Source organism: Brienomyrus brachyistius, chromosome 16, assembly GCF_023856365.1.
Source record: "Brienomyrus brachyistius isolate T26 chromosome 16, BBRACH_0.4, whole genome shotgun sequence".
Classification (NCBI taxonomy): Eukaryota; Metazoa; Chordata; class Actinopteri; order Osteoglossiformes; family Mormyridae; genus Brienomyrus; species Brienomyrus brachyistius.
Genome location: NC_064548.1, coordinates 6594196 through 6619141, shown reverse-complemented (window position 1 = coordinate 6619141; position 24946 = coordinate 6594196). Strand labels below are relative to the sequence as shown.

At 41.5% G+C, this 24946-nt stretch overlaps 1 protein-coding gene across 3 annotated transcripts in view; it reads right to left on the bottom strand.

Annotated features, from left to right (window-relative positions):
• Window positions 1-2896: 2896 nt before the first annotated feature.
• The window catches only part of dhrsx (dehydrogenase/reductase (SDR family) X-linked), a 40656-nt gene continuing 18606 nt past the window's right edge, over window positions 2897-24946 (bottom strand). For 2 of the 3 annotated variants that reach the window (XM_048977999.1, XM_048977996.1), the window contains exons 2-7: window positions 24355-24462; window positions 22725-22793; window positions 12951-13052; window positions 10610-10817; window positions 6332-6539; window positions 2897-4617 (exon numbers count right to left, since the gene is read on the bottom strand). In XM_048977999.1, coding sequence (XP_048833956.1) covers window positions 4420-4617; window positions 6332-6539; window positions 10610-10817; window positions 12951-13052; window positions 22725-22793; window positions 24355-24409 — 840 coding nt within the window. In that variant the 5' untranslated portion in view covers window positions 24410-24462 and the 3' untranslated portion in view covers window positions 2897-4419. The remainder of the gene's footprint in view (window positions 4618-6331; window positions 6540-10609; window positions 10818-12950; window positions 13053-22724; window positions 22794-24354; window positions 24463-24946) is intronic. The other variant, XM_048977998.1, reaches the window with a different exon arrangement.

Sequence of the window (24946 nt, the reverse complement as noted above, 5' to 3'; positions counted from 1 at the left end):
CTGTAATTTTCTGGCTACTCCAGTTCCCTACCACAGCCCAGTGACATGTATTTATGGTAACTGATGCCTTTTAATGGGCCATAAAGTGTGATTGTGAGTGTGTGTGTGCCCTGGGATGGCCTGGTATCCCACCCAGGCCGTACACCACCCCTTGGATAGGTTCCTGCTATACATCACCTGTACGCTATGCAGACTGCTGATTGCTTATTGAAAATGAAACCATTTCCATGAATGCAATCAACTTCTTAATATCGCATATCAAAAATCAAAAACAAGGTATAAAGCCTGGTAATGAATTGCATTTCACTACAAACAGCAATAATGTTCTTAAGAAAATTGTGCTGTGGCAAATAAGCACAGAAAAGTATTCTAAGGACAAATGCAGAGAAGCAAACATCATTGTGGAGACAGCAGAATTTATTTATCTATGCTTGCTTAAAGCTGGGACAAAAACATCCTCAAATGCTGAAAAAAATGCTTTATATCAGCGGTAGGTACTGGGTGAATTGAAGCAAAGGGTATCTCAGAATTGTAACTTTGAGTTCAAAGCTATTTTATCCCTTGCTGTTGGCCACAAAAAGAGGAAACTGTGGATGTGATCGACATAGAAATTTCTGGAATTCACAGAGTGAAGCTTGGTGCTGTAAAATTATGCACATGTACATTTGTATTGTGAACATAATTACCATAAATATACTGATACTGCTTCCTAGATAATACTAGGTCCAAAATTAACATTCATTAATTCAACATTGCACCCAAGTCTGCACTAAGAACTCATATCTGTTTCCTTCAATTCTCCAGGAGCTGCTGGCAATAAAAGATACATATAATGGGATTATGGGATTATGGAGAGACTGTACTGCAGTACATCACACTCAGAATTGGATTACTGAACTTGGTCCATGTTTACAGTAAAATCTCACAAACCATGCCTTCCTTAATGACACATGCTAAAATGATTCATATCTGGGTACTGGTTCACCTATAAGAAAGTGGCTTTTATCTGGCAAAGAAGTGGTAAACAGGTAATTCAAACATTTGTCATTTGTTGTGAAGGAAAAGCTACACTTCGAATGCCACGCATTGCTGCACGTTTTTATACTGTAAGTCATTGTGCATCTGAGCCTTTACTGAAAATGGACTGAACATGTGAACATTTTCAGATGTTTCGGTGTCTTCATTGAATAGCACGAAAAAACGCTATTGACCATAGATCTCTTCTTATTATTTATCAAGAACACAAAGAACTTGAGGGAATAAAAGGGAAACTGTTGCCCGGTGGAAGCTTAACACATGGGGATTTCCCTTCATGGCCTATGGTCAGTTCATGAAATTGTAGAATATTCTTTTATAGCAATACTATCCTCTAAAACATTTCTGCTGAAAACCAAGCCTTTGTAGTTTCATAATAAAATTATCTGGTAACGTTGGCAAGGGGGCCGGCATGGTGGTGTAGTGATTAGCACTATTGCCTCACACCTCTGGGACCCAGGTTCGTGTGTGGGGAGTTTGCATGTTCTCCCCATGTCGTCGTGGGGTTTCCCCCCACAGTCCAAAAACATGCTGAGGCTAATTGGACTTGCTAAATTGCCCGTAGGTGTGCATGTGTGAGTGAATGGTGTGTGAGTGTGCCCTGTGATGGGCTGGCCCCCCATCCTGGGTTGTTCCCTGCCTCGTGCCCATTGCTTCCGGGATAGGCTCTAGACCCCCCGCGACCCAGTAGTAGGATAAGCGGTTTGGAAAATGGATGGATGGATGGAACATTGGATGGATGGAACATATGGAGTCATACTGTATGAAGGCATTATAGATACCTTCAAAATGCCTAATAATCCATTCATAAAGTAATATCAATACAGCTATAAATACTTATAAAAAGGCATAATAAATTATAGCCATGTTTATTGTGTACTATGAATGCTCTATGAACCTGTCATCTATAATGCAGTGTAGATACCTTAATAACATGTTATAATCTTCAGAATTAGAATTAAGGATGCTTTGTGCTGCATTATAAAGGTATAAATAGTGCTTAATAGACAAGAGCTTCATAAAGCATTCATAATGCATAATACAGATGACTATAATGTATTATGCCTTTTTATAAATAGTTAGTGTTTATAATACTGTTATAATGCCTAATAATACATTATGAAGGTATGCACAGTGCAGTATAATGACTGCTTTAGGTACCAATTTTCCTTCTCTTTTTGGCATGGAGTGTATATTCATGGTTTTATCTTAACATTTTGAATTTAATATTTGAACAAATGTGCACATAAAACAAACAGCTGATCTTCTAGTAGGTATGGTATACATATAAGTGGTGGGTGTCCCAAAATTATCGATGATTGTTTTTTTTAAAAACAAATATATTCACTGTTGTTCTTTTTAAATCAATGTAAACATTTTCAGGGATGGAAGTGGCTTGGCTTGCGTGAAGCCCCCAGATGTGTGCCAGCCGCTAGCTGACCGCTGGCCAATTATTCTCTGCTCGCAGCTTTTCTTTATTGGTAATTTGCCCTGTAAGAAGCCAGGAAAGTTCAACATTCGTGGTAAATGAATGTGATCTTGTGGGGCGAGATTAGTTGTCGTTAATTTAGTTATTAAAGACTAGGACTTAAACTCGCTCCTCGGGGCTGCTGGGCTGAGGCTCTCTCAAGACATCAACACCACACTCACACCTGAAATACCAGCTGAGTGTAACGGCAAGGAAAACAGGGGGACTTGCCCAGCTACTGAACTCCAGCTTCTGTGATAAATTCAGGCGACTGTATTTTTAACCTGAGGATTAAATGAAAGGACCTTTCAAGAGAATTGTGCAGAAGGTTACTTGGCCTCAAAAATCTTTTAAAGGACATGCTAATCCAAAGGCAAGGAAGAACTGCAGACGCAAATCACTTCAGCTTTATTGCAGGTTATTTCATCTGTATCGGAGGACAGAACACTCTCCTAACGGCCAGCACACTTTCCCAGGCATATTTGAGCAGTATACACTACAGCAGTATCTAATGACATGTCAGTCAAATATCTGCTTTGAATTGCATTGAGTGTGATAGGACTGTGCTGAGATATGCAAGGTAGCTCACAGTGGCCATGGTTTTACGTCTCACAGTCAATGTTTTGCATGTCCTTCATGTTCGTGCTAATTAAATGGCCATTTCCTAAAAGCCTTGTTTTGGGTCACATTGGCTGCTTCTGCTTGGACCAAAACACACAGACGGTCCATAGTAAAGTCTTTATTTTGATTTCTAGCACTGGGAAATAAGGATCTTTAATCAATTTCTGGACTTGAATCACGTAAGGAATGTGCCATGATCAAAGTGCATCATAATCAACCAAAAACACTGAAACACAGAACAGAAAGCTGATGCTGAAGTGCCGTCTTGTCTTCTGACCCTCTTACTGAACACATAGGTGCAGTGGTACTGGCAGAGAACCTGACTTTGCATCTTGCCGGGACATATTCACAAAGATTGATCTGGATACACATCAAACAAAAGGTAACATCCACAATGAAAACTCAGACATCAAAACAACAAACAGGCTTAGCGTCCGCGGGAACATTTTTGCCAAGCGCGACACAAATAATACACAAGATATATATTTCTCCATGTTATTGGAACTCTTGCACCTGATTCAAGGACAAAGCAGGACTTGCGAGGCAGCCCCATAAGTTAGCATCCGCTAATTATTGTTAGCTTTATTCCTCGCCACAGTAAAAACGGGTTGAAGCAATTCACTGATGTCACCAGATGACTTGCGTAAAATGCATCTCAGAGGCAGCTGATGCGGACAAAGCGTGCTGGAGTACAAGCAAGACCTTACACGGATAGAACATAAGTAGTGTCGCCACAGAGCACATGAACACGCAAACCACAGCTGTGCATTACAGTAACTATGAATGCGAAGGGTTTCAGGCAGAGGGGACAGTCAACATACGTTGATTGCCAACGGACAAAGGAGACTCTTAGGTCTGGTGGCAGCCTTGAGCACTTTATCGCAGTGCACAAGTGAAGGACTGGGATTACAAATCAGTAAATACAACCATCTGTTACATGGGTTTGTTCTTTAAGTTTCACCAGTTGAGGGAATTGAAATGGTTATGGGGGGGGCGATAAAGTAAATGTGGATTAAATGAGGGTCCAAAGTACCAGTGTTACATGTCTACCTGTAGATCTCTTGCACACTAATTGCACCATGACTGGAGTGGGTGAATGCGTGCGGATGTTTCAATATGGCAGATTTGGCAGAATTCAGACCGCTAAAGAGTTCCCCGACTAGCTTGTTATTTTTTTCCCAGTTGAAAGGTTTGGAGGGGAAAATGGGCAGGGGCTCCTCTTTTGTGTTGCTGGTTAAAAAGTAGGCTCTCTCCGAGGGGATACAGCAAGGCTGGGGGTGGGGGGGGGGGGTTGTTCAATTTTCTCTCTTCCCTTCGTCTGGGAAGCCCACGAGAGCACGACTCAGCCTCCACAACTGGACCTGCAGGTCCACATCATAGGAGGCATCCGATGACTGTGTCCTTTGTCCATTGTACAAGTAGCAGCCGCCCACCCCCTCCATCTCGGGGGTGACAGCGGCGTACATGGCCGTGGAGGCTCCCTCGGCTGGGGTCTGGGGAAGGGAAAAGACAAATACGTCTGGTAAAAAATGCTGAATTTAAAAGGCATTGCTGTTTTCCTCAGTGAGCCATGTAGCAGAACACCGCTTCAGCAAGCGTCAGGTTTAATGGGCCTGAGCTCTGTGTGCTGCATGTGAACTATTTTATAACTATATGAACTTTAATGAATGTCAATATAAATGCAGTTTCCTGCTCCCCGGTCGCCCAGAGGAGGATGGGGTACCCTCAAGATTTCTTCCTGCTAGAGGGAGTTTTTCCTTGCCACTGTCGCCTCAGGTTTGCTTGGTGGGGTTCTGGACGGTTAAATGTAAAGTGCTCTGTGACAATGACTGCTGTTAAAGGCGCTGAATTGAATTGAACTGAATATACAATGATTAATAAAATCACTCCCTCCTGATTTCTGCTGAAAGTGCCTTTGAGGAAGCATGGAGTTTAGAATCTTTTGGGTAATCAGAGTGAGTGGTCTAGGGTACCAGAGTCAAGGTGAAAAACCTTCCTAACTAATGGGAATTCTGGCCATTGAACAGCGTGGGATCACACGTTACTTGTGACAGGCGTTTGCATGGGCAGTGTGCGGCAGATTAGGAAGCTGTCCTGCGATTGGAAGGGCGCCGGATCAAATTCTACGGCTGACAGAATGGTCTCACTGCTGGACCCTTGAGCAAGGCCCTTAACCCCACTGCTCCGGGGACCGGCTGTCCCTGTGTCCTCAATTTCACGTCACTTTGGATTAAAGTGGCTGCTAAATAAATAAATGTAGTCAAACAGCCGGAAATAAACAGCAGTGTGGAAGCAGCTGTGCCGAACCGCCGTCCGCTGTGCCACAGCCCGAGTACACAAACAAAACTGGGACCAATATGTTGAAGCCTCCAGCAAGCAGCATCAAGTCGATTATTATTTACACCTGCTTCCTGTTTTTCTAAGTCAGCAGACGTATAGTGAAGCTAATGCAAAAAAGGCCTGAATAAACACTGCTGTGGGGGGAATAGCCAGAGTGCCTTTCCTGAGTTTTGGGTTAGATTAAATCGCTTATGACTCATTTTGTATGTATTGTGGTAGAAATTACTGGAGCTGCTCTTCCCTGACACTGTGTAACAGCCCACTTAATTAATAATACATGAACCTACCAGTTTTCCGTGCTCTCTGTCCAGTTGGGAAATACAAACTCCAGTTTGGCTCTTAATGACTTTATTGGAGCCAAGATGGTATTTAAGAATATGTGTATGCAGACTGTTTTTTGAACTACTTCCAAAATAAATGTAATGGTATTTCATGTCGATACATTAGTATCTGCAAGTCATTCCTCAATTTTCATCTCTTCCACACAACTTTAAGCTATAATCTATCTTTTGACAGCATAAAAGAATATTTTACTATAAATACCTGTAAAAAACAACCATAATGAAGACAATTCATCTCACTGAAATATAAGAGCCAGGAAACCTTCTGAGATGAATATTTATGCAGTCTATGGCTGCACAGGAAATTGAATCCAGATTTCCGAGATTAAAATTTGGTTCATATGAATACAAAGCTTGGAAAATCGCCCTTTGATGCTCTTCTGCGTGAGCAGTTTAGTATCTGCTGTCTCTATACATGCTGCATGAAACACTCATAAATAACATCACAAAGTTGAGCTGCTCCCCCTGCCTTCACCAAACTATGGTGCTGTGAGTCTCTGTTCACCCTAGAGACGGCCATCCTCACCCTGAAGAAGAGTCTGGCCACAGGCCTTTTGAGCAGCTGAGCGGGACTGCACAAGTTCTGGTAGAGGTCAGTGTCCACCATGCCTGGGTCCACAGCGTTGGCTGTTACCGGGAAGCCCTGGGAAGTGAGCGCCTCCTGCAGGTGGTATGTGAACAGGACCAGTGCCAGCTTGCTCTGAGAATAAGCGCCATGGGCACAGTAGCAGGACCTGAGACAGAAATCAGACAAAGGTGAATTGAATCACTATTTTAAGTTACGAATGCATTGTAGTGCAATGCAAACAAAGAGGATACCTTCTGAAAAGAGCTTTAGAAGCAGCAACAACAGGTCTGTATGAAACATGTTTGGCTAAACAAGGATACAGCCTGCCAAGGAGGTCATATGGTTATGAAATGATGCTTTATTTGCCATCTGTGCATGGAGAGGTGCACTACAGTCCAGACGTTTGGGCCCACCCTCCGATAAAAAAAATAAAAATAAATAACCAACACACTACTTTTCAAACTTATTACAAGAAAATATTAGAAATACTTATAACAAATGTGACTGGCTGGTTTTTAAATGTATTGTAAAAATTTACTGCACCTTGTACATGCAATTTAATGAAGCACGAGTTTCATAAAAATAACCACCCCTTGCCTTTATCACTGCAGCACAGATTCACAGCATCCTTTACAGCAATTTCAGGAAATATCTTGTGTCCAAACCCTTTGCTCCTATAAGGCTATACTCACACTACACGATCTATATCGTGCCTGAGCACATTTGACTCTTAAAGAATTGGGCCCAAGTTTTTGCTCCACTACTTATATCTCTTTTCCCCGCACTTCTGCGTAACTGGTATTCTGTGAGGTGCAAGCCCTAACTCAGACATGACATCAGTCATGCAGCTAGCCATTTAACAGACATTGGGGCAAAGGTCTGATGAGAATATCCTTAAACAACTGGATGCAACACTCAAAAACTGAGATATTTGGTAAAATATGGGACTGCTTACACATGCAGCACGATCAAATAAAAGTAGCTGCACTGGGGACTCGATAAATCTGTTAGAAGATCAAGTGTCATCGCAACCAAAACGACAGCAGATAAGCCACAAAATAAGGACATTAATCAAACTCCATTGTGTCGTGTGACAGCGGTTTTCTTCCAACATTTTCTTCAACACAAAAAGTCACATGGTGATGACGAAAGCATGTGCGCACCTGGAAGATTAAGTGCAACATGAGCACAGACCAGCGGGGCAGTGGGGACAATTATACTTGGTTATAGTACAAAGCAACTGGGCCAGGTGTGAGTATGCGTTAAGACACACTCAGGTAAGCGTGAAGTCAGCAATGTGACTATTCTGAAGAGTGATCTTCCACTCACGGGCGCAGAAGTCTAACCCTTCAAGTAGTGATGGAGACTAAACCCCCTAGAATTTTCACTGTAATATAGGAGTGGCGGCAACAGAAGAGAAACCGACATCATGTCTGTTCTGAAATGATTTCTAAGGTAGATTTGCACTACAGCCATGCGGCGCGTTTCCCTGAGGGTGATCCGGCTCGCAGGATCCTCATTGCTGGGGACCCAAGTGGGACTGGATCGTGTGTCTGCCGGGGGGGGAGGGGGGACTGTATAACACTATACAGTCAATACAATGAAGTGAATATTTTATTTTTCATTGAATTTTATTTCAATCATTATTTCAAGAGGAGTAGGGGAAAATAAGTATCCTTGTGGTAGGGCTGGATGATGTGGGGAAATATTTTTATCGCATTTATTTTATATCAGTCGTTATTAATCACCACGATATAATTCAAGTCATTATTTCATTTCTTCAAGGCTCCATTGTTGCTTTAAATTTCCTTGGGACTCCCCTTAAAGAGATTCAGAACACGACAAACAACAACAAAGCGAATGGACTGTAATGTAATGTAATGTAATGGACACCGAAATGTAAGTTTAGTAAATAAATCACACACAGGGTCGTGGAAATCATATCCTTTTGGGGACCGCTCATTCATTTCTATGGGAAAAATGCTAATGCTAACTATGACAACCTTAACCCCTACCCAGTCCTAACCATAACCATAAGTAACCAAACTAAATACAAGAGTATAAGAGGGGACGGTTTAGACATTGCCAGTGCAGTTGCCATCCATCCCATACTGATGGACAGGGTGCCATGTCCCATTTTGAACCAGTATGGGATGTAATATGTGTCATATTTCTTCAAGTTGAAAGTGAAAACACTGATGTGACTGTCAGAATTTGCATTCTTTATGTTCTTCTCTTTGGCAATGCTTCACTGGGTGAAGTAAATTAGCAGTAGTTCTTGTTTTAGTTGGCACAAACTTTTGGCTGAGTTTACAGTACACAGCATCAGTCGCATTGCATGTCCTACTGTAAACTGCCAAACAACTGCCACACCACCACCTTTATGTGTGTTAGCAAGCAATGTTGAATTTCCCATTTTCGTATCCTTTATAGTCTGTATGACAATGAATCGATATATTGTTTATATTACCCAGTCCTACATTTTGGTGGTGGTGGGGGGGGGGGGGGGGGGGGAGTGTTGTGTCTTGCTTTAAAATTACGAATCCGTCCCTTGGACTAGACCAATTTCTACCGGTACATGTACGCATGCTGATGATGCGGCCTTGGGGGCGGGGGGGTAGGATCGGCCTACTGCTAACAGGTGCTCCCTTGCTAAGCTGTCAGAAAGCATCCGCAATGCACAGCACAAGGCAGCATAATTACAGCTAATTAACATCCACATCGTTTAGATTTAAGACTCGGCACTTCAGCGAAACATCTAATTAGCAGATTTGATTCCGCTAACCCTGCCGTATTTTGGTGGAGGGCGATTCAGCTCCGCGCGTCAGTCAGTGGGCTATAAAGAAACACCATTTCACATAAAGGGCTGAGAAGACGCCAGTCATTGGGTTTTCTTTCTCTCAGTTTAATTTGATTTCTTCCCTAGTGAATAAATTTTATCCTGCATTTAGAATCCTAGTGTGGTTTATTTGCAGAGGGATACTTGGGGAATCGTCCCGTTAGTGATGGGGGTAACCAGTGCTGGACAATCTTTGTGACATTTCCGGCTGATCCAGTGCTTGCATAATAAAACAAATTGTACAAAATCATGATTTCACAAGTGCACTGGAAATTCCTGTAATCCTGATACTCAGGGGAGAGTCAAATAATTAATAAGCCCTTTCAAAGACAAGAAAAAATACAAGTCACTTGCAAACGAAAAAAAATTTCATACTACGATGATGTTTAGTTTGTTTAGCAATTAAGAAGCTAACTCGGCATTGGTTATTGTAAAAATAATTAGACCAACCAACATAAAGAACAAAAAAACATACTTGGAGGCAGAATTTCTCAGTGGTGGGAGACTCCCTCCTCCATAGATTACGCATCTGAACCCTCCACCCCCCCTGCCCCCCCTACCATCATAATAACCTTGAAGAGCAGCCTGCTTCAGGCAATAGTCCACAAAAAAAACACAAGAACAGAACAGAAGAGGAGCTGACATTCGAGTGCTACTGTACCAAAAAAAAATAAAAGGTTTTAGGACGACTGGATTGAGGGGAGACAATTTCACTGTTTATAAGGTGGGTTACAGTTCCCATTTATTCGAGGGCTTCATTTTCATAGTGTTCTATGGTTTTCAGGGGACAGATGCAGTTTAACAGAGAACAAAGAATGATACTTTGTTAGCTAAACTGAAATGAAAAACGGATGTTTAGATATTTATTCATTTAGTTTGTATTATATCAGCTGCTTGTGTGGCTAGTACGCAATCTTATTGAAAATACTGAATCCTATACAATATGAAAAATACCGTAAATAACTTTATTTGGCTGCGTCTGATTTCAAGAGGTTTTTTGAACGCTAAACATACGTGCACCATCTCAACATTTCCTGTTAGAATAACATTTCCCCCCCCGCCAATGTAGATGGCGCAGACACACAATCAAGTGGAAGGTGCATGTAGTCACTACTTGTACTGAGATTTTGTTTAAAAAAATAAAACAGAAAAGCAAAGCACAAAGAGTACGAATTTAATTTTAAACAAGGCTGCTCAGTTGAGCAGAAACGCCCACCCCTGAGTATCGTAATTTGAAAATCGATATTTTTAATGGATTCTGTGATGTCACAGAGTTAGCCCTGCAGGGTGTTTAGATACTTCAATGGAGAAAAATACGTTCAGGAAAAAACAGGAGATATCGTCTCCCTTAAGATGTCGGGGGGCTCCTTACTGCAGAGATTAAATAGAATGTCTACCTGTTCTGGAGATCCTCGAGGTCAAGATCTGCCACATAGTGCGTAGCCGAGGAGACTGTTACGATTCGGGCGAAGGAGTCCTGCCTTCCCGACTGCTTCAGGGTGTCCAGAAGGAGGTTAGTCAGCAGGAAGTGGCCCAAGTAGTTGAGGCCAAAGTGAAGCTCAAATCCGTCTTCGGTCTCTCTCTCGGGAACCAGCATAACGCCTGCTGTCAGAGCGAGAGAGGCGAGAGTGAAACGCCTTTGCCTGAATCCCTCTGAGCACTTACACAAGGACTGCAGATGCCACACTAGCAAAGGCAAAGAGCTTTAAAACCTTGCAGCATCCTAAGATAGCCATCTTACGCTTGCCGGTTACTGGGGAGAAAAACCCAAAGACATAACAAAGACATAAATGGTGTTTCTAAAGGTCAGAATAGTTCCTTTGTGTGTCGTTATGTGTCCTACAATGGAGTGGACTGCAGTTCTGCGTGTCCCCCCACCTTGTACCCCGTGTGCCAGGCTCACTGTGACCCTGTAACGCAGGGGTGAGCAACCCCTAGCATGAACACAGTTCATTTGGAAAGGTGCTTTTGCCATGTACAACAGAGAATAAACTTTAAATTTGCTTGTTTAAAATCGCCACATTATATGCGTTCCTGCTATTTACTTATAAGGTTATAAGGCTACTTATAAGTGGCCTGCTTTATATTTGTATAATTTATGACAACCTTAATATTTATGATGTTTGAGTTTGAGAAACCCGCGACCCAGTAGGATAAGCGGCTTGGAAAATGGATGGATGGATGGAGTTTGAGAAACTGAAATAACCATATCAGTGAAGCACTGCTTAACGACAGCTGACCATATTAAATCATACTGGTTGACATTGTTGGCTGTCAGAAATTTTAGCTACTTAAAAAGTGTTCTGGAGACAACATTTTCATATTGGATGGGTTCCATTCCCTTAACAGACAAGCTTGCCCACTGATGCCGAAGAACATGATTAATCTCTGCTCTGTTCATAATATAGTTCTGGCAAATAACAAACAGGTGTATAATCAGGATTATGCGGCTGTTTCTTCTATTGCTAAATGAAGAATGCTTTTATTCATAATCAATTGTCCTCAATTAAAATCCAATGAAATTGCTGGGGGATTTCGGCAATTCGCCCTAAGGACATACACTAATTCAAACACTTATGAAACCATCATCAAAAATAAACAATCATTTATCCACATGGAATAATACAGGCATTAATATTTTATCAGTATCTAAAATAATTCTTTTTTGTTATTGGTGTCAGAGTAGCTGTTGATAAATATGGCACTTTAAAAGCTTAGACATATCGCCTTAGACAGACATAAGAAACGGAGAGACTAAATGCTGCTATATTTGTTCTTCTCTGCTACAGGCATATTCAGTTGCTCTATTTTGTACTACAGAATTTAGCCAGCATAGTTATAAATGCAGTGGGGCCTTAACAAGGTCAGTCAATGACACCTCGGCGTAATGGGCTTTTCACCAATGCGGAACAAACACACATACCATCCTTGTTTTCCTGGCTCAATCATCGGAACAAGATATTCGCTAACAAACGAGCAAATGATGATATGCATTATTTACCTATCTATCAGTGTGAAACGGGGATGAATTGCTTCACTGCCTCCGTAATGTGGAGTACCTTATTTTCAGATCAAATAAAATAAGCTCAGCTTCGAAAATATAAAAAAAACATACAGCAGTTTCGCTTACACATGGGAATTACCTTCATCAAAAAAATGACTGACGTGTTAATATTAAATTATGGTAAAAATATTCTGATAGGGGATTATTTTGGGCAAACTGGTGGTTCGATGGGTAGTACTGTTGACTCACTCCTTCAGTGTTGGGGGTTCAAATCACAAATCTGTTCAGTGTGTGTGGAGTGTGCGTGCTCTCCTTGTGTTGTATGGTCTTTCCTCAGGGTACTTTGATTTTCTCCTGCAGTTCAGAGACGTGCAGCTAAGATAACCACTATCTGTAAATTGCCTGCAGGGTGTGAGTGCGGCAACTTGTTTAGTTTCTTGTGTGTGTGTTTGCGTTTAGAAAAAGGTGCACGCACTTTTTTAAATGCATATTGTTTTTAATTAACTAATGAATCAACTTTCATCAACCACAACTTTCAATGGTTTGGCACATACCACAGTGATTAAACACATTTATAATCTGAATATTGCTCGTTCCTGTAATTCACATATTTCTTACACAATCTAAATCCCTCCAGCACAACAGCAAGCCATGTAACGTGATATGGATTGTAAATGGTTTGTACAAACCAAGCAACTAAATGTTTAATTTATTTACAAAATAACAGTAATTACCATTGTTGACCAGGACGTGCAATGGAAGTGATCGGTTCTCAAAAACCTGGACAAACTGGCGGACAGATTTCAGAGATGCCAGGTTGAGGTGCTGGAACTCCACTGTGAATAAAACAATGCAGTGATGCTTTAGCGCAATTTCTTACATAGATCTTTAGGCATGTCTATACTGAATCAAGATATGCATGCTTACGATTATGGGATTGACCAGAGTTAAAGGAAGAGAGGCACACACAGTTCATATATCTCTATCATTGTGAGGACTCTCCATTCATTTCTACAGACATAATCGTAGCCCCCACCCTGCCCTAACCTTCACCATAAGTAACCAAACAAAATACAAGATTTTTTGGGAATTTTAGTTTTTTGATTGGATTCACCTGAAAAACGTATGCGATATGCAATATATTATGCAGCTGTTTTTTCTATTGCTAAATGAAGATGTAATATATACTTGATATATACAATGTAATACAGTATATACTTGACCCTCCACACATGCACGCATGCAAACACACATACATATACACATGCAAGGACACACACCATATAATGTTGCTTGTACAAAAAGCAAGATTGCAATTGTGTTGTGATAATTGCTGAGATTGGCAGGGCCATTAAACCTTTAGTTCAGATCGATTAATCTGCTGAATTTAAGGCCCTGCAGACTCTCAGTATCCTCACTATGACTCAGAAAGCAAGGCCGTCACCCAGACAAATAAATTGCTGGTGCGTACTCTGATGTTAATGTGTTTGCTCTAATTTGATCCATCAATCACCCAATTCTATTAAGATGCTAATTCTTAGTAGCTGAAATCAAAGCACTTCTTTCAGTCTTTGACAAAAAAAAAAGAATTCAAATAAATAGGCTTCTTGGGGGGGGGGGGAGTTTTAAACCTATTTGCTGCATCATTGCTGAATTTTTTACCCCCTTTGCATACATGGCTTCAAATACTATGAACACATTTGTATAGGGATAACTTCTGAAGTTGGATTGGAATGGCTAGTGACATTCCATAAAGCACACATCCGTCTCCATCTTCTACAAGGTAATACAGTTGCTTCAGTTTGACAGCATGCCGAAACACTGCATTTCTTCTTAAAGGCACAGTAACACACCTTTACTGCATACATCTCTTCTAGGTAGTGACTAAAACAATCGTACCACTGATAGTGACGGAGAACCCACAACGTAGAGGTGACCGCTCACACACATAGGACAAAATGTTATGTTAAAGAGTAATCCTGTCAAGGACACGTCACAGCTGAGGCGATCTGTGATCCAGAGCCAGGGTTTGAAAAAGTGCTGCCAGTCGTGTCACGATCCTTCACTGCAGAAGCAGCAGTGTTCAGCGTCGTGTGCGGAACACGCTGCTAACTTTGCAGTGTACCGAGGCTCGATGTTGCCTTCGGGGGACGGGCAGGTCCCCTGCAGCCGGCTCTGCCTCTCAGCCAGCATCTCCTGAGCCTTTGCATTTCCAGCCACCTGGGAAGCTTGGGGACAGGCACTAGGTACCAGCTGGGCTTAGGGAGGTGGGGGAGGCTGGCAGCCAACCAGGACAGGGACGACACACCCATCGTCGAAGAACCAAACGCGGCAAGATCGTGACTGAACACATCCTGTTTGTCAGTCTCCTCGGATTAAATGCCGTCTGCGGGAATCTGGGCTCTGCATATGGTGCTCATGTGGCGCGTTCCAGGCATTGTTCTGATCTTCATTTGGACCTAGAGGCACCATCTCTGTGGTCCAGGATTCTCTCCAAGAAAAGCCTTCTTAAAATGCACCGTGATCAAGCTCAACACCTGGAGTTTAGTGTCCATCTGCTGTCTGCTTCCTTCCTGCTGTATCATTACTAAAGCACAAACTTCACTTCTATGTTTTCTTACAAATAATCATTGTGGGGTGGGAGAACAACAAACCAAAGACTAATGGAAAAACAACATACTTAAAACCCCCATATGATAAAGTGCATGCAGCTCTGCAGGTCAGGACCCTGTACCAGGGGTCAGAAGGTCACCGGTTCAAATGCCATGGTTGGCAGACTGATGCCACTGTTGGGTCTCTGAGCAAGGCCCTTAACTTCCAGCGCCAGGGGTGCTGAACACAGGATGACCCTGCCCTGTGACCGCCGAGCTTGCTTTCACTTGAATACGAGTTGGATGAAGAGCAGGACGGAATAGGGAAAAACAGTTTCCCACAGAAAGAGTAAAGCATTCTATTATTATTCCACGAATGACACAGGCTAAATACTACATGATGCACCCTTAATGCATTCATACTTTTTGTTTCACACACTGAGTGCTGAATACTAGATTGCAATGTGAAATTCCCATACTTAGATGAGAAAAATTTCAAATCATACTGATCTAGAGGAAAAGCATCAGAACATACAAAAAAATATATATATATTAATCATGACGAAATGAAAAGAAGCATTATTATAATGGCAAATTATAACCAGGAAAAACAGCAACCAGAAAGGTTTTATACGCTTTAAATAACTGGGGAAGGTCATCTCTCGAATTCCAATTATGGAAAGCTTTTGGTTGGTGTGAAACCGCACCTCAGGAGTCAGGTAAAGAATGACCTTCATTCACTGCTAAATCAATTACAAGAGCTCCTTATCCATTATTCTGTGATATAAAATGTCTACGAGTTTGATATATAAACAGTAATAAATTGTTACGGATCTATAATGCTGGTGCTACTCGCAGAGATGGTACTGAACGTCAGCATCATCGTCTTGCTGATGCTGTGATAAGCCTGCCTTTGATTTTTCCCATTTACCAATTTAAACTGGAATTAGCGATTAGCAAATTCTGGCGAGTCAGAGGATGTTTCTGAAAAGGCCATCCTGAAAACGGGGCACAGCAAATGTCACCTTTAAAAATAAGTGTCGTTTCAGCTTTAATCCATGAAGGTGAGTGGGACAAGGAGCTTCTAGTTGGGGGGGGGGGGGGGGGGGCGACGGCTCAGTGAGAAAATCCGCTGCAGGAGGCAGTTACGCTCAGAGGAGCAGATGTCAAACTACAGGCTGCTTTCGTCGCTGGGCATCACGACAGTGTGCAAACCTTAAATATTAAAAGCCATTTAAACCATCTTAAAATTCACGGGAGTTTTAACAATTCGTGTAATGTACTCAACATTCAGTCCTAACTAAGAAATAAAGCAAAAATCAACGAACTGTAAAGAACAAAAAAAGATTTAAAAAAAGCTAGTTACAAACTTGACATCCCATTGACAGTTGAACAAAGTATTGCATACATTTACATAAGTAAATATATAGTAAAACGTCAACAATGTAGATGTAAAAATATAGAGTTAGTTTTTGCCGGTCTTGCTTTTCAGTTGTTTTACCTTGAGTAAGCCAGAGGAAGCTGTCACTTGAAAGCAGGAACGCGATCAGTGTGCGTAACGACGCTGTGTTCTTGGCCAGGTGACGTGGGGGGGATTTGACACATTGTCTCCTTGGCGCAGCAGGATGCGACAAACAGTACCGTATCAGGTAGATGCATTCAAACGTTTGTTTCATGGCAGAAACCCTGGTGCTTTTACAGATTCTCTGTCTACAGATTCAGCTTCTGCACACAGGTTTAACCTAAAGCCAGTTTAAGAAGAAGCAAAACGAGAACAGGCTCGAACAGGATACGATCTCTCAGCTCAAACGGGCCAGTGTTACGGCAATGAACTACATTTATTATTATGCTACACCTGGCTATCAGACTACCGTGAAAAGCATTCAACTTATCAGAGAACATTTTCACAAATACCATATAGAGAGCAACAAAGATGCCACGTAATAGTAATACGAGGCAAACAGTATCAAGGCAACAGCTTCAACTTAGATAATGATCAGATCACATTTTAGGAGCCACTCTCAAGAACATCCTGAATGTAGCAGCTAAACAGAGTCGCAGGCAAGTCCTCTTGCATTTTCAGGTTGTGAAAATATCTGCAATCAGCTGAATAAATATTTATGACTGATGAGTAAGACTTCACATTGAGCACTGCGCCCATCTTCCGGTGGAGGTGGATGTCTGAAATTCTGCACACATGAAGCAGATGACAATGCATTTTAACAAGTCTTATTTTGGAGGGACCCCTGGAGATGTTTAAGTATTTCACTCCACTTGTGTAGCTTCAAAGTGAACCCCAGAGGTTTGCTGCAGCGCCAGTGAAGGCAGTTAAGAGTTAGCAATGACAGCCAGGGTACCAGCGGGGAAAAACCCCTGCAGCTGGCCCACCACCTGAAGCGTGGACAGCAACGCTGGGTTGATACACTCTACAAGGGGGGCGCAGCTTAATATTACCTGCACTTCCTAATTAACCTTGAAACCCCGCTCTTGACAAGGGTGTTAAGTGCCTGCTAGCAAGGGTGCCCCTCCCTCGATTGGAGGACAAATTGAGGTTCTGCACAAACAAGTAAAAGCATAGTAGGCAATAAATCTCAAGATTTCAAGCAGCTATGCTAAGATTTATTGCCAGCCGTAGTTACAACGCAGAAATCAATAGGGGGCGACAATAATGCCAACCACATGCTGCAATCCATTTTAAACGTTTAACCATTTCAAATGTGGTGAGATGTTAAACCAATGTAATTTACTTATTTAGCTGATATACAGTTCCTGGAAAAAGGGGCTTAAGGGCTTTTATTAAGGGCCCAACAGTGACATCACTCTGTAAACCTTGAGATTTGACCCAGCGACCTACTGATCAAAAGTACAGAGTCCTAACTTGCTGAGCCTCACACTAACCCCTAATGGAGCTGACCAGATGAGATATAGAAGAGGTCTGGGTTCCTCCTCTATTCTAAGGTGTTCTGCTCATGAATGTAATTATATCTCCTATGGAGCTGAACATTGCGCCAATTCTATACGGAATTAAAGGCATTTATGGGCAGTGAAGCAGAAAATATTGTGTTAGACTCTTGGGTTTTTCACACTTCATCAGATAATCAGAACATCACTGTAATGTTTAATTAATCTAACAGCTTCCCCCTTGTGCTTAAAGACCATTTTTTCTATATACTTAATTGCAACGGGTGAAATGTTGTGTCTTCTGGGGAATCCTAACTTGTAGTCTTCAAGGTTTTACAAAAACAAACCTAATGCCACATAGCATTAGTATGCTCCTAACAGGCATATGGTAAAAAACCAAATTACACAGTTCTTTACATAAATACAGACATAGGAATATAATCCCAATAAAACCTCATTCAGTACAGATTACATTTTAAATTCAAGACTGTGATCCTACACTAAGCCATTACTATTAGCCATTTCCATTAGAAGAAACTAGATCGCCTGGATGCTTACGGTCTTGCGGTCTTATGGTGGAGTTTGGGGCTTTGCTTTTCTGGAAGACCAAACAGAGAGATTAAAAACAAACGTCATCCAGAGTAACTGCAATCCTCAACCACCGGGCCATGGATCATTTGGTACCAGGCTGAAAGAATGAAAAACTTTTAATTTTATTTCCATTTTATGGACTGCTGGAGGCTGCATTTTTATTTTGAAAAATGGCCTGATCATCTCCTCATTACTTTTGTCTGGGCCTTTTACATCTCATATATATGTATATATGTATGTGACCCATCACAACGAAATGAGTCTTATGGGTGCAGTTCTACCAGTGCGACTTAAGACTCATTTCGTGGCGACGGGTCACATATGTGCAGCAGATGTGAGAGGCGTTTGAGGCTACAAACAGGAAACCTAGAAAACAGGCATCACAGGATAACGTTTCACAAATAAGTAATAAATAATAATTTTATTGTATTTTACCGTTATGAACATGAACGGTAACTTTAGAGTATCCTGAAAATGAACTGAACATTTCAGGGTTAAACATCATATTTACTTAACACCTCATTCACTGTACAGTTTACTTATATAAATCTGTCAGCTGGAATGTATTTGCTAACTACACCATTCATCCACATGCCAGAAGTAATCTTAACATGGTCTTGCTTTTGTCAAATGCTTCCTATAGATCCCGGATTACGGAAAGCTTGCCCCATAGCTGTCCGATGGAAAAATCTTGAGCCTAATGATACCACAGTTATCTGTAGCTGTCATTTCAAGGCAGATGATTTTGACAGAACTGGGCAAATGGTGCATGTGAAGGAATGTGTGATCCCTTCTGTTCCTGCTTCCTTTCCAGACCACGTGAAGAAGGTTAGCATGTATGACAGTCACAAGATTAGAGGTTTTTATGGTAAACGGTGTTAATATACAGTTCAAACTAACTGGAATAAAGAGCATAGAGTAGCGTAACTTTCACTGAAGTCATTAAAGCTATTACAAATATTAAAGTACAAGATGGACGTACGGCACTGCATCAGCTTTGCATCTTATTCACAGAAGTTAGATGGCTTTCTGAAGGTAAATCACCAGCCAGAGTGTTTGAATTACGAGAGCCACTCCGGAGACTTTTGAGAAACAATCATCACTGGCAGCACATTTCAGAAACACGCAATGGATCGCAAAACTCCCTTACTTGTGTGACAGATTCAACCTGTCCAAACGAACTGAAATCTGTCACTTCAGGGAAGAACAACTGTCTTCAAGTCACAGTCTGAGAAGTGGCTGCATTCAAAGGCAGACTGGAACTGTGGGGACGGTGAGGGAGCCGAGATATCTGACAAGTTTCAAACATTAGCAGGGATCCTGGAAGAGACTCAGCCTGGGCCTTCATTCTCCCAGCTGGCAGACGATCACCTATCTTTGTTTTTTAAAGCTTAAGCGTTACTTCCCAACCACAAAATACCCAAGAGCGGGGAAGGAATGGATCTGTGACCTATTTGTGAACATGCCAGGTGAAATGACCTTGTCAGTGCTGGAAGATCAACTGCTTGAGATTACAGATGATGGCGGCTTTAAAAGCACGTTTAACACAACTCCAACTCTGCCGACCTTCGGGATTAAAATCAAGGCGGAATTTCTTGAGATTGTCACAAAACCCCAGAAAACCCTGCTTCAATTTCCAACATCCTATCTTTCTGAAGTGGCATATTCTGCAGTGACAACAACCAAAATGAAACAGCACAGTAGACTGAACATAAGAGACATACTTCAGGTGTCATTGTCTCCCATCACCTGTAGATGGGACCATCACTATGCAGGGAAACAAGCTTGGGGCTGCCGTGGATTCTGTGCATTATCCCGAGCTGTATTTATTATGTTTTATTATGCACACGTGATGGACGGTCCCTGGTAAACTGTGTTATATGGAACCGGCCCGTGATGCAAAAAAGGTTGGCGAAAGAAAGGCTGCAGTGAAATGGCTCGGCCAGAACATTGCGGCCAGTGCTTTTCCCACTGACCAATTAATGCGCAAGAGTCAGCTGGCTAAAGCCGGCCCACTCCTAGGCTGACGTCTTATTAGGAGGAAATCATTTCACAGCTTCTGTCAGTGGGCGTAGCGCTGGAGAGATTACGAGTGGCCTGCGCTTCCTCCCTCCAGCGAGACCGAGGTTTATTACCGGGCTCATTGGTTTCACACATTCTTGTCTCGTAATGAGTTACTTCGCAGGGTACAGAGAGTACGAGGTTAACGGTGTGGAACGGGGGGGGGGGGGGTTTCCACCTATGGAATTTTAAATCAAGCATATTCACTTTTCACCAACGCAGGCTAAGCTATAGCTGACCTACGGTCTTCGAAACATAGCACAATAGTAGCCTCATGTAACAGCTGTTGATACTAAAATATAGAAGCAACATACTTTGCCATGAATATATGAATTTTCAATAGGTTGCGTTGACAGGAGGGCGGCAGACCTAAAACAATTATGCTGTTGCCACAAGAAATAACAGACAAATGTTTTATTTATACAGAATCCCAGGCTACCTTACATCTATTCTTCTCAATTATTTCACACCAAACAGTATGCAGAAGATACTAAGTAACCGACCATGGGGAGATAAGTAGATTAAGCGTATTTAATGCATGAGGAATGTTCTACTCAGGAAACATTCAGTAAATATATGTGCAGAAGCACAGGCCTAGAGCAAAAGTTGCCTGCAACACTTTTTACAGCGCAAATGTTTTGACAGCGTGTTTTTATTTATCTCAATGTGTTGGCCTCATTCAATCAGTCGCTATTAGTCCCCGATGAAGTGATTTCAAGATACGTAATAGGAAGGGACAGCGGCTTTCTTTTGCAAAGTGCAGTTAGGCCCTGGACACCTCATGAAGGAACCGAGGGTGCTGTTCATGCAGCATATGAATACTATATACAGGGTAAGGAAGCCATCGTGTTAACTGGTAGGAATTTGACATTGACATAACAAGTGTAATATAATATAGTGTAATATAGTGGATTAAGTTTTTTTTTTGGGGGGGGGGGTGGTTGATAAATGTTTTGTGGTCTAAAAGTTAGAAATAGGACCATCAAACACACAGAAAGGTTCTGGGACCACATCAAGTCTCCTTTCATAACCTCTAGTCATAAAAACTTTGACGTAAAGGTCTTCATATACAGTATTATAATGTTTAATTTGTATTATTCAGTACCGCAATACACCACAATTGCGTATCTGACTGGTTTAAAATAAAACTTTTTGATAAAATAAGATGGATTGAAGGTAGAAGTCCAGAGAAATTCAGGATAAGTTCCAACAAAACAGAAAAAGTTACTATCATTTCGCAGTCTGATACGAATAGGAAAGGACTAGAATAGAAAGAACTACATGCAATGTCTTACAAGCTCTCACTGTGCCCAAAGTCTTCAAAAGTCTGCTATAAAGGTCAGACCTCTGCACCCTAACCATCACTCTGCTGACTATGGCTTGGGTGACCAGATAACCCCTGACAGGGGAGGACACTGAGTTAGGACAGGATTCATACACTACCATTTCACTTAAACACTGAGATCTTGCTGTGTGCTGCTTGGTAAGGCTCCTATAGTCATGCATGTGCCACGATTGCTAATGTGAAACAGTTGGATGGGTCTTTCAATCAAGGAAATGAGCCAGTCAAACCATATGAAGAACTGAACTGTTTAGTCAAGCACAGGAGCCTTTCAGTTTTCAAGTAGTTTGTAAGTAGTTTCTTTCCTGATAAATATTACCTGGTCACCACAACTATGGCCTGTTCACCATGTTCAATAGAAAAGTCTAGAGAATTGGGTATTCTTTGAATTAGGTCATAATGAGCAAAGATTTTATCTAATGTTAAACACTCCTTAAATTGGAGGATTTATAAAAATCATGGGACATTGAGCGTGAAGGTCTTTTCATTAACAGCAAATTCACATTTTCAAATAAATTCAGTTCAAAAGGCCCTTGTGCCAAAAGACAGAAAATACTTGCTTGCAAGTGGCTTCAATGGAAAGAATCACAGTTCTCCATAAGTGTCACAACTTAAAAGTTATCCTTTCAAACAGGTTTTGAATGTTGAAGTTGTAACTGTGTCACTAAATAATCAGAGTTGCCAATTTATAAAATTAAGATACACACATCAGATCCTGAAGCCTCTGTCCCTTAGAATAAAATACATGGAAAAGACTGGATTGGTTAGATGAGCGTTTCTCAAACTCTGGGACCCGTGGACAGGGAACGTTTTTGCTCCCTTCCAGCTCCCTGACAGACAGTCTACATATGCAGCAAAAAGCATGACCTGTCAGGGGGTCCCTGAGGACCAGGTGGAGAAACACTGACTTATAACGTTCAAGGTAGAATGAAGAAATGAAAGATCCAAAGAAAAAAAAAAGATAAAAATGAATAAAAAAACTGATGAAATGTCTACCTCATTACCCCAGTCTCGAAAATTACCTTTCCTCTCACCATCCTCCTCTTGGATTTTCTTCACAGCTGCCAGACCCTCTTCTTCTGAGTTCCCAGCTAGAGGAAAGACGAGGTTTACAGCAGAGCAATGCGCAGGCAGCCGAAAATCCTTCTGACAGCAAGGGACAGCTACAGACAGGGACCCCTCTCATATCGCATAAAGCCACTTCTGCAGGAGGTACCAGACAGAGCTGAAAACGCAGAAAAATACCTTAAATGTGCCCCTAGGAAATGATTTGCCCGCTAATAATATTCAACTCTGAGTAGGTATATAGGCTTAATAAGTCATTATTTGAGCTAGGTATGAATGGCAGAGCTAATAACAAATGATTGTACGCTTCAGCGTATTTCCAGAACTGAATGAAACCCTTCACAGGTTTCAAAGATTCAATATACATTTCAAAAGCATTCAAATAGTGTTAATGCTCATAGCTGTCATACGGAAGATTTATGGCGTTGGAAAAGGCAGACAAGGGCACTCGCACACACCACGTTCAAAGCTAATGTCAAACAGGAAAGCAGTTTAAAGAGGACACAGCCCGCTGAGTTTCCCTTCACTAATAGATCCGTCTGACTGGTGGCCTTTTGCGCTGAATTTTTTATGAAAAGCACCACAGCAGTGCAAAGGTCCTGGAGATGGAGAACATCTGACTTTATTAGAAAGGCCTCAATACACTGGCATGCTAATGTGGAGATGGGGGTCACGACAGCCTGAAGGTTAAAAAATAAAACGAAAAAAAAAAACAATAAAAGCATCACACACCCTTGAACAGATGCTTTGTAAACAGCAAAAGACAATGGGCTCAAAAGTTTTTGAGCAAAAATTTCAGTGGGTCATAAATATGAATGTAACCCATAATAATAGGGTAAATAAATAATACAAAAAAGATAAGTAAATAATACAATTTAACAGGAATTCTGCAATGTACGTCTGTTGCACAGTAAAATCCTCAGCTGACATTTTTAGATCCTGGTCACGTTGCCCGATTAGATTCTCATTAAAGAAATTTTGTGAGACCTGGATGGATTATTCCATTGTGGGGGCTTAACATCACATGACATTTAAATTACCGAGGACAGAATGACTAGATCCAAACTTTGGGGAAATGACCTGGATGCAATAATGATCAGTATTATGAAAGCCCACAAAATATTAACAAAGAACATTTAAATACATTTACAGAACTGGTTAACTGGAGCTCCTCTAATAGAAAGGAACGGAAAAACATGCCTGATTTCTGGAGACAGAATTGCTGTTGGAGCCTCCTGTCACTTTCAGCAGCAGTGAGACTGTGATAAATAAAATGGACTTTGAGTCTTCTAACAAATCTTCAGGGGAAACCAACTTCAGGAATTTTGTCACTAACTACCCTCAAGAATTTTTCTTTGTAGTATAGGGTCGGGAATTCAAATTTAAATATTATACCTGCTATGGTGTTTTTCCCCAAGGGAGATGGGAAAGATGATTTTGAAGATTCAAGAGAAAGATCACGTATTTAAAATGACAAAGTCTGCTTTAGATATAGATGAACAAGCAAAGAAATCGGTAACAGCGGCCCAAATCTCAGCAGGTCAGTGGCAGAAGGCAGTCGCACGCTGAGCGGGGTATGTACCATACCTATTACGACATGCATTCCGAGGCTCGTCAGACATCTCGCCGTCTCATATCCCATTCCTTTGGCACCCCCCGTCACTATGGCAACCCTTCCATTTTGTTTGGGAAAAACTGTGCAAGGCAGAGGAGAAACAGAGACAGCCAACATTGCTCCTTTAATCCCAACGACAACAGAAAAACATGTCATCGGCGGTCTGCTCAGAAACAGGATGTGCACTCAGCTACTGCCTGTTTGCTGGGCACCAGCATCCCGCTGGGATGACTATTTATGAAAGGATAGTCTTCCGTTCAATTTTTTGACCTCATTTAATTTACTCAACATGAGATAATCAGTGCAGATCTTGGAGATCTTATCGATTCCAGACATTAAGTCACACTTATGATTTCAAATCCATTCACATACATTCAAACCATCACACTATGCATTTCTGTCATGAGGTCCTAGTTTGGAGTTTGACCGACTTAGTCAGCTACTTTGGACATACCGTAAATTTCCATTATAATGGACTTCAAGGGACCTGGCAAAACAGTCCATTATATCCAAAGTTCTTTATATCCAGAGTTGCTGTATACCCAGAACTACAGGACACACCCC